Source organism: Buteo buteo, chromosome 17, assembly GCF_964188355.1.
Source record: "Buteo buteo chromosome 17, bButBut1.hap1.1, whole genome shotgun sequence".
Taxonomy (NCBI): domain Eukaryota; kingdom Metazoa; phylum Chordata; class Aves; order Accipitriformes; family Accipitridae; genus Buteo; species Buteo buteo.
The window spans coordinates 980,564-989,874 of NC_134187.1; the positions used below are offsets into that span (position 1 = coordinate 980,564).

The following is a 9,311-nucleotide window of genomic DNA, read 5'->3' on the forward strand; positions in this document are numbered from 1 at the left end:
CTTCCCCATGGACACCGTCCGGCAGCTCTGGGTGTTCTGCTTGTCAGTGTCATCCTCGTCACTGTCTGGAGTCTTTCCCTGTCCTCTGCCTGCTGCTGTCCCTGCTCCGTCCCCACCTCTGCTCCATACCTGTCTCTGCTCCTTCCCCATCCCATCCCTGCTCCCTTCCCACCCCTGCTCCTTCCCTCTCCCTGCTCCTTCCCTGTCCCTGCTCGTTCCATCCCTGCTCCTTCCCATCCCTGCTTTCCCGTCCCTGCTCCCTTCCCATCCCTGCTTTCCTTTCCCTGCTCCTTCCATCCCTGCTCCTTCCATCCCTGCTTTCCCACCCCTGCTCCCTTCCCCATCCCTGCTGATCCTGGCAAGTTTTTTGTGTGTCCCAACACATTCGGGCTTTGTCCCGGAGGACCCCGCTGCTGCTCCGATGGCAACCTTGGGTGTCCCCCCCCCGCTACCCCACACCAGGACCCCCACCCTGCGCCGAGTCAGGCCCTCGAGGAGGGGTCGGGGTCTCTGGCACCCATCGCCGGGGGCTCTGGCAGCAGCTCGGGGTGGGGGGGCGGCCGGACCCCGAACCGTAGCCGGTCCGTGATGTTGCTGAGCTCGGCCGGGGCTTTCCAGCCCCCCCGGCTGGCGGGGAGCGGGTCCCCAGCGCGAGGGGTGCGGGGACCCCCCCGGGCCTGGTGTCCCCAGCTCAGGGGGGTCGTGAGTCCCCAGGGTGCGGGGGTCCCCGCTGCGGGTGATGGCGATGTCCCTGCCGGGGGGGGGGGGTCCGTTTGCCGGTCCCACTCGTACCTCGGGTCTTGGGGGGGGGGGGATGCGTTGGGACGGGGGGGTCGGGGTCCTCCGCCTGCCCCCCCCCCCCGCAGACCCTCCCCGCGTCTCGGCCCTTCCATCCCCGGTGTCTTCTCGGGAAACCCCCCGCCAGGTCCCAGGGGCCGGATCCTCACCCCCTTCCCTCGGCGGCCCAAGGCAGCCGAGCCCCCCCCGGGCGGGCAGCGTCTCCTCCGGGGGGGGCGCGGGCGGAGCCGCCCCCATCCCCGGGGGGTCCCCGGGAGCAGCCCCCCGCCTCGGGGGGGGGTGTCCCCGCCGGGGGGGGGGTGTGATGGTGAGGAGGGGGATGCCCCCCCCCGCCTCCTCCTCCTCCTCCTCCTCCCCCCGCCTCTGGGGGGGTCCCCGCCTGCCGGGGCGGGCGGGCAGGAGGGGCCGGGGGCGGGCGGGGGGCGGCTCCCGGCTGCCCCGCTCCCCGCCGCCCCCCCCCCCATCCCACCCCATCCCATCCCTCCCCGCTCCCCGTCCGCCGCCCCCCGGCCCCGGCGCTGCCCCGGCCCGGCGGCGGCGGCGATGGAGCCCGGCGCGGCCGCCCCCCCCCGCGGCCCGGGGCCGGCCTGAGCCGCGATGCGATGGAGAAGCTGGCGGCGGGGCTGGCCCGGCTCCGCTGGAGCCCCGCGGCGCTGCCCCTCGATGCGATCGTCAGCCAGTGCCGGCTGCCCACCCTCGTCTGCCTGGGGCAGGGTGAGCTGGAGGGGCCGGGGGGGGAAGGCTGGGGGGGGGAGGGAGGGGGGGTGAAGCAGCCAAGGGGAGATGAAGGCTGGAGGGGCGAGGAGGAGGAGGGAGGCTGGAGGGAGGGAGGGAGGGAGGCTGGAGTGATGGGGAGGAGGAGGAGGAGGGAGGGAGAGAGGAAGGCTGGAGGGAGCGGGAGGAGGGAGGGAGGGAGGCTGGAGTGATGGGGAGGAGGAGGAGGGAGGAAGGCTGGAGGGAGCGGGAGGAGGGAGGGAGGGAGGAAGGCTGGAGGGAGCAGGAGGAGGGAGGGAGGGAGGCTGGAGTGATGGGGAGGAGGAGGAGGAGGGAGGGAGAGAGGAAGGCTGGAGGGAGCGGGAGGAGGGAGGGAGGGAGGCTGGAGTGATGGGGAGGAGGAGGAGGAGGGAGGAAGGCTGGAGGGAGCGGGAGGAGGGAGGGAGGGAGGCTGGAGTGATGGGGAGGAGGAGGGAGGAAGGCTGGAGGGAGCGGGAGGAGGGAGGGAGGGAGGCTGGAGTGATGGGGAGGAGGACGAGGGAGGAAGGCTGAAGAGGTGAGGAGGAAGGAGGAAGGTTGGAGGGAAGGAGGCTGGAGTGAGGAGGAAGAGGGAGGAAGGCTGGAGGGGTGAGGAGGAGGAAGGTTGGAGGGACGAAGAGGAGGGAGGGAGGCTGGAGTGAGGCGGGAATGAGGCTGGAGTGATGGGGAGGAGGGAGGAAGGCCAGAGAGGTGAGGAGGAGGGAGGGAGGAAGGTTGGAGGGATGAAGAGGAGGGAGGGGGACTGGAAGGAAGGGTGGAGGGCAGAGGGGCGAGGAGGGAGATAGGAAGGCTGGAGAGGTGAGGAGGAATGAAGGCTGGAGAGAGGAGGAAGAGGAGTGAGGAAGGGTAGAGGGAGGAGGGAGAGAGGGAGGCTAGAGGGATGGGGAAGAGGAGGGAGGAAGGCTGGAGGGATGATGAGGAGGAAGACTGGAGCCACCAGGAGAAGGGAGGTTGGAGTGATGAGGAGGAGGAGGGAGGAAGGCTGGAGGGCCAGGTGAGATGTGACCAAGCTGCTGCCCCAGGTCTGGGGCTGTTGCTGTTCGGCCTCTCCTCTCTGTGGGGGCCCGGGGCTGCCCCCACGGGGCGGGGGGGGCTGGGGATACTGGGGGGGTCCGGGGATAGTCGGGGGGGGGTGCAGGGGAGTGGGGTGCACTGGCATCAGCACAGGGGCACCCCGGTTTGGCGGTGTCCCCCCTCCAGGGCAGGATCCATCCCTCCGCAGCAGGGTGCGGGTGCTCGGGGCCATGCCGGCGGTGGGTGCCGGGGTGCAGCGGCGGTGGGGGCCCCCGTGCCGGCCCCGTCTCAATAAACTTGTTGTTTGCGGCGGCTGCAGCTTTTCAGGGGGGGACAAAGAAATTGTTTCCTGGGCAACTGGCGGCTCTTGGCAGCGGGCACCTGCTCATCCCTCCGGCTGGCCGGCCGGCCGGCCACCCCCGGGTGCCCGGGGAAGGGTGGTGGGGGGGTGTCCTGGGGATGGTGACAGTCCCGTCGTCGTCCCCCCCCGGCAGGCGAGCGCGTGGAGGGGGTGAGCGCCCAGGACGTGCTGCTGGTCCACTCCTGCCGGCAGTGGACGACGGTGACGGCTCACAGCCTGGAGGAGGGACACTACGTCATCGGCCCCAAAATCGACATCCCGCTCCAGTACCCAGGTGGGGGCCGCTGGGGCGCGAGGGGCGAGGACAGGGGTGTAGGTGTCCTCCGGGGCTTCAGGGCCGAGCCCCCCCCCCAACCCGCCGGTGGCTGAACTGGGGGTGCTCCAGTATGGTCCAGTCTGGGAGAGGAGACGCTCTGGTTTGGGGGCTGCTCTCTGCCCCTCTCGCCCTGCCAGCGCCCAGCCCAAAGGCGGGGGGCTATGGGGGGGGGACTGGCAGGGATGGAGTGGGGATGGGGATAAGGACAGGATGGGGACAGGGAGACAGGTGGGGATGGGATGGGATGCAGACAGGGGTGGGGATGGGACGGGGAGCCTAACGGGGATGGGGACAGGGACGGGGATGGGGTAGGATGAGGATGAGGATGGGCACAGGCTGGGGCTGGCAACGCAGACGAAGGTGCTGAGACGCTGGCGGCCGCCGTAGCAAGAGCCTTAATGACCACTCTAAGTGCTCGCCATGTCGGTAATGAGTCCTGCTAATAAATAAATAATGGGAAATGGAGCGGGGGAGGGGTTAATCGCCCGTCCCAAGGGGGGTCCGAGGAGGGGAGGGCCGGGCAGTGTGTTAACCAGCTTCGGGGGGCTCGGCCTTGCCCAAACCGGCCGCGCCGGCATATGGGGCTGCCCCCGGCTCAGGCACCGCGGTTCCAGCCTCAACCGACCCCGGTGTCCCCGGTGCCGTGGCCCTGACGGGGACCCTGCCCGGCGAGGGGCAGCCGTGGCCCCAGCACCGCTTGGCACGGGGCTGGCAGCGGCGGAGCCGGCTGGCGCGGGCACGTCGGGGGATTAATATTCCCCTCAGGTCCATCCCTGCCGAACTGATGCCAATGGAGGCAGTTTCGCTGCCGGCCGCAGCCCCCTCCAGTCCCTGCCGTCGCCTCCATCGCCATCCCTGCTGCAAAGCCCCCCGCTTCCCTCCCGGGTGGCTCTCCCACCCGAGGCGTGGGGCAGAGGGGAGTCACGGGGCCCTGGTGGGGCTGGGGCCGGGTTTTGGGGGGGCAATGGGGGCTGCCTGCAATGTTGGCTGCTCCGCTGGCCCTGCTCCAGGTGGGGTCCTCCATCCACAGGGCATTTCTGTGGCTGCTTTGGGGTGGTCCCTGCGGCTTTGGCGGGGGGGGTGTGTGTGCTGGAGCAGCATTGCTGAGGCACTCCGTGCACCCAGGGCTTTGTGCTTTGTCCCACCCAAAATCCCCCCCCCCCGATGCTGTGTGTGTGTGAGGTACAGGTATGGGGGATGCTCTGGTGTCCCCTCGCAGCGCTTGGACACACTGGGTGAAGCCCACAGAAATGTGCCCCCAATATGTGATGGGGACCCCCCAGGCCATCCTCGAGGTTGGCTGCCCCCCACAAAGGGCCGGGCTGTCCCCTAGGAGGGTCACAGCAGATCTCTGGGGCCGAGCACTGGAGGTGGGCTCCTCTCATCACCATGGCTTTGGCGGTCCCTTGCAGGGAAGTTCAAGCTGCTGGACCAGGACCGGGACATCCGTGAGCCCGTGCAGTACTTCAACAGCGTGGAGGAGGTGGCCAGCATCTTCCCAGACCGCGTCTTCGTCATGGAGGCCATCACCTTCAGTGTGAAGGTCCGTATGGGGACAGCAGGGGACGGTGCTGGGACAGCAGGGGACGGTGGTGGGACATCGGGGGTCGGTGGTGGGACATCAGGAGAGGACAGTGGGACATCAAGAGCTGGTGGTGGGACATCAGGGTATGGTGGTGGGAGTAAGGGGGAGGTGGTGGAAAAGCGGAGGGCGGCGGTGGGACATCGGGAGAGACCGGTGGGACATCAAGGGTTGATGGTGGGACATCAGGGGACGGCGCCAGGGCAGCGGGTCCCACGGTGGGGCTGTCCCGGGGCAGGTGGTGTCGGGGGAGTTCAGCGAGGACAGCGAGGTGTACAACTTCACGCTGCACGCGGGGGACGAGCTGACGCTGATGGGCCAAGCGGAGATCCTCTGCGCCAAGACGGTGAAGGAGAAGTCGCGCTTCAACACCATCCTGCGGAAGCTGGGCAAGGCGGCGCCGGCGGCCGGGGCCAGGCAGGTGAAGGGCAAGATGCCCTGCCTGATCTGCATGAACCACCGCACCAACGAGAGCCTCAGCCTGCCCTTCCAGTGCAAGGGCCGCTTCAGCACCCGCAGCCCCCTCGAGCTGCGGCTGCAGGAGGGCGAGCACACCATCCGCAGCATCATCGAGAAGGTGCGGCTGCCGGTCAACGTGGCCGTGCCCAGCCGGCCGGCGCGCAACCCCTACGACCTGCACGCCATCCGCGAGGGCCACTGCTACAAGCTGGTCAGCATCATCTCCAAGACGGTGGTCTTGTGCTGCATCCTCCGCCGGGACGAGCTGGTCCCCTTCCACTTTCTCCTGCTGACCGACATGCCCCGCTTCCAGCTGCCCGAGGGGCTGCTCGCCGGGGACCCCCAGTTGGAGAAGCTGCTGCGGGACAGCGCCGCGTACTGCCACGACCGCTTCAACCCCGACGAGTACTCGCGGGCCGTGCGGGAGGCCAAACCTGACTTTTCGGAGGAGTGCGCCAGCCCCCGGCGCCTGCGGCTCTGCCTGCCCGCCTGCGCCCGCGAGGAGCTCAGCCAGCCCCTCCAGCGCCTTTCCCTCTGCGCCTGCGGCACGGGGGTCCCCCGGGACCCCGCCGCCTGCTGCCAGGGACCGCGGGGCGTCGCGGGGGGCGCGACGCGTCCGCCGCTGCCCGATTTCCCCGACCCCGACCGGGAATACATGACGCCCGACTGGGCCGAGCCCGAGTTCAGGACTCAGGAGCTGTTGGAGATCCCCTACGAGGAGCTCTGGAGCAACCCCAGCCCGGAGGGCTGCTGCGAGCCGGGCAGCGGCGCTGGCCGGCAGGACCTCGTCTCCTTTGGGGCCGTCACCCCGACGGGCTCCCCGCATCGCCCCGGCGTGCCCGGGGACGAGCCCCGCGGGGACACCCCACCTCCCGTGCCACCCAAGTCGGAGGCGGTAAGAGCCACGGTCCCGTCCCCAGGGATGGGGAATGACACCCCCCGGGGTCCCGCCTGCTGCCAGCCGCCCCGGCCGGGGGCGATGCACTGGGGTAGCCGGGCGGTGAGCCCCGGCATAGCCCCCGTCGGCAGTTCTGTGCCGCGGGTGCACAGCCCCGGGCCGTGCTGTCAGCCCCATGGCACAGCCTGCTTGACCCCCTCCCCAGGTGCTGTGGGGCTCTGGGGTCCCTCCCCAGCTCTGTTAAGTAAGTCACCCAAATCCTGTGGGCTCCCCGGCACCATGGGGTACCCAGTTCCCCAGGGCTCCCCATCACCCGGGGGTACCCAAATCCTCAGGACGCCCTTGTACCATGGGGTCCCCGGTTCCCCAGGGCTCTCTGCACCATGGGGGTACCTGAATCTCTTGGGCTTCCCAGCACCGTGGGGTACCCAGATCCTCTGGGCTCCCCTGCACCAGGGGGTACCCAAAATTTCAGGCTCACCTTTACCACGGGGTACCCGCTATTTTTGGGATCCCTGCACCACGGGATACATGGTTCCCTGGGGCTCCCCGCTGGTACCCAGAGCTTCGTGGCTCGACTGGGGCTGGCCGCCCCCAAGCCCCCCCCATTGCCCCCTCCAACCGCAGGCTCCCGGGGGGCAGATTCCCCCAGCACCGGTGACCGGGGTCCTGACGGTGCTCATCCCCCCTTCCAGGTGAAGGAGGAGTGCCGGCTGCTGAATGCACCTCCCGTGCCACCCCGGGGCAGCCGCCCCCCCGTGTCCTGCAGCCCCCCAGCACCCCTGCGCTGCCCGAAGCTGGCACCCGCTCCCTCGCCCAGCCCCAGCCTCTCCTACTACTCCTCGGGGCTCCACGACGGGTGAGTGGCTCCGGCGCGGACGTGGGGATGCCGCGATGGGGTGGCAGGTTGACACCCCGGGGTGAGATACCCCCGCAGCGTGGGGTCGGGGATGGAGTTGGGGGGGAGACCGCAGCCCCGGGGTGGCGGTGATGCTCCCCTTCCTCCCACAGGTCGGTCCCACGGAGCGGCAGCGGCTCGCCCTCGCCCGACGCCTACTCCCTGTACTGCTACCCCTGCACCTGGGGTGACTGCAAAGCCGGGGAGGCCCCCGGGCGCCCGCTGCCCCCCGCCACGTTGCCCCCCGCCGCCCAGCCCACCCCAACCTCCTGGTCGGACCCCTGGGCGTACGCCGAGGCGGGCGCCGGGGCCGGCAGCGGCTGCTCGACCCCGCTGTCGGGGGCCGACCCCCCTCTGAAGCCCTACCGCAGCTGCCCCCGCCTCAAGCCCCCGCACCCCCAAAAACGCTTCGCCCCTTTCGGGGCGCTCAACCCTTTCGCCGGCCCGACCGAATGGCCGGAGAGCCCGGAATGGCCCAAGCCGCCTTCGGCCCCGGCCGCCCCCTCCTCCTCCTCTTCGCCGGAGCCCTTCGCCCCCGTCGAGGAGCCGGCGCCCCCCCCTCGCCCACCCAAGGGGTTCGAGGGGGACAGCATCGTCATCCGCGGGGCGGCCCCGCTCTCGCCCGCCGTCCTGCGCGGGGCCGAGGGCGGCGTCACCCGCGTCTACCTGGCGCAGGGCGTCATCGAGGTGCCGCCGGCGGCGAGGGGCGACGGGGGGGCTCTGCCGGCCGCCCCCCGTCCCAGCGGGGACGGCTCGCCCTGGCTGCCCCCCGCCGACCTCTCGGCCCTCTCGCTGGAGGAGGTCTCCAAGTGCCTGCGCTTCATCGGCCTCTCCGAGGACGTGGTCAGCTTCTTCGCCCGCGAGCGCATCGACGGCAGCATCTTCGTGCAGCTCAGCGAGGAGATCCTGGCCGACGACTTTCGCCTCACCAAGCTCCAGGTGAAGAAGATCATGCAGTTCATCAAGGGCTGGCGCCCCAAGATCTAGCCGCACGCGTGGGGACCCCCTGGACCCTTGGGGTCCCCCAGACACCTGGACCGCAGCCCCGGCTCTCCCCGCTCCTGTCCCCTGCCCTGCTCCGGGGGTGCCCTGATGCGGCGGTGCCCACCGGCTGTGGGTTTTCCTCCTCCCCGGCAGCTCAGCCCTATTTCCCGGCCCTCCCCCCTTTCCTTTTTAACACTGGACGGTAATTTTGGCCCAAACGGGCTGGAAAACACTGGAGTTCGCATTGACTGGTTTAACTTAATCCTTGTGGATTAGCGTAATAAACGTATGGGAGAAAAACGAGCCACGGGAGAAGCCCCTTGCTTGGGGAGGAGGGGGAAAGGGGCTCTTAGCAGGGATGGAGGCTCTGGCAGTCACTCCCATCCTCTTTGGAAGGGATCTGTGTCCCCCCTGCAAGGCATTGCTCCAGGAGCTGCTCCGGGCTGCCTGCACCACAGGGTGATTTCAGGGCCCTGGAAGGAAGCTCCCCTGCCTGATGGACATGGAAGAAAAGGAGGCAGAGACCCACGCTCAGGGCAGCAACCACCACCCAGCGCACCCCACTCTCCCAGGGCCCATGGTGAGGTGCCCCAAGGACCCCCAAGCTCCCCAAACCCTGCTCTGCACGGAGCTCGATAGGGCCACAGCATCAGGAGGGTCTGGGACCAGACCTCCCCGGTCCTGACCTCAGCTCCTTGGCCGTGGAGGGGGAAGCAGGGCTCACACCCCCACAAGCACAGCTCCTGCACAGCCCTCCACGCAGGGGGCAGGTCCTGGGGGCTGCTGCATCCCCCCCAGGGAGGGCTGAAGGCTGGTTACCAGCTCCACAGGCAGCCCAGTGCCTCCGCCAGCAGGCAGCAGAGGCAGGTTGAGATGATGTCTCAGCCCAGTTTCGCCCCGGTAGTTTTGAGAAACAAGCACAGAAGTGACGTGAAAAGAGCAGCAGCACCCAGCTCCCGGCCCGAGCCCTGCCAGGGCACAGGGAAAAGGCTGGAGCCTGGGGAGGCACCACACCAAGCCAGGGAGGAGGAGGCCAGGCCAGCTCTGAAATCACTGACAGGTGCACAGAGATTTAAAGCCTTTTAGTTTAAACTGAGCTCTCCCCACGGGGGACCCTTCTGGCCTTTGGCTGCTTGATTTGCAATTACAGGCGGGTCCATCTGCCAGGATAACCCCGTCAGCAGCGCTCAGGGCCAGACAAAAGAGCCAGAGGCTCCTCACAGACCCTGATTGATGGCAGAGGTGACA

At 69.2% G+C, this 9,311-nt stretch overlaps 1 protein-coding gene across 1 annotated transcript; it reads left to right on the forward strand.

The window, feature by feature from the left end:
• Nucleotides 1-1,400: 1,400 nt before the first annotated feature.
• GAREM2 (GRB2 associated regulator of MAPK1 subtype 2) lies at nucleotides 1,401-8,231 on the forward strand. The gene is made up of 6 exons (XM_075049782.1): nucleotides 1,401-1,512; nucleotides 3,060-3,200; nucleotides 4,655-4,785; nucleotides 5,063-6,178; nucleotides 6,877-7,040; nucleotides 7,193-8,231. Exons 1-6 carry the CDS (start codon nucleotides 1,401-1,403, stop codon nucleotides 8,064-8,066), a joined length of 2,538 nt encoding a protein of 845 aa, XP_074905883.1. The 3' UTR covers nucleotides 8,067-8,231.
• The last annotated feature ends 1,080 nt before the right edge of the window (nucleotides 8,232-9,311 follow it).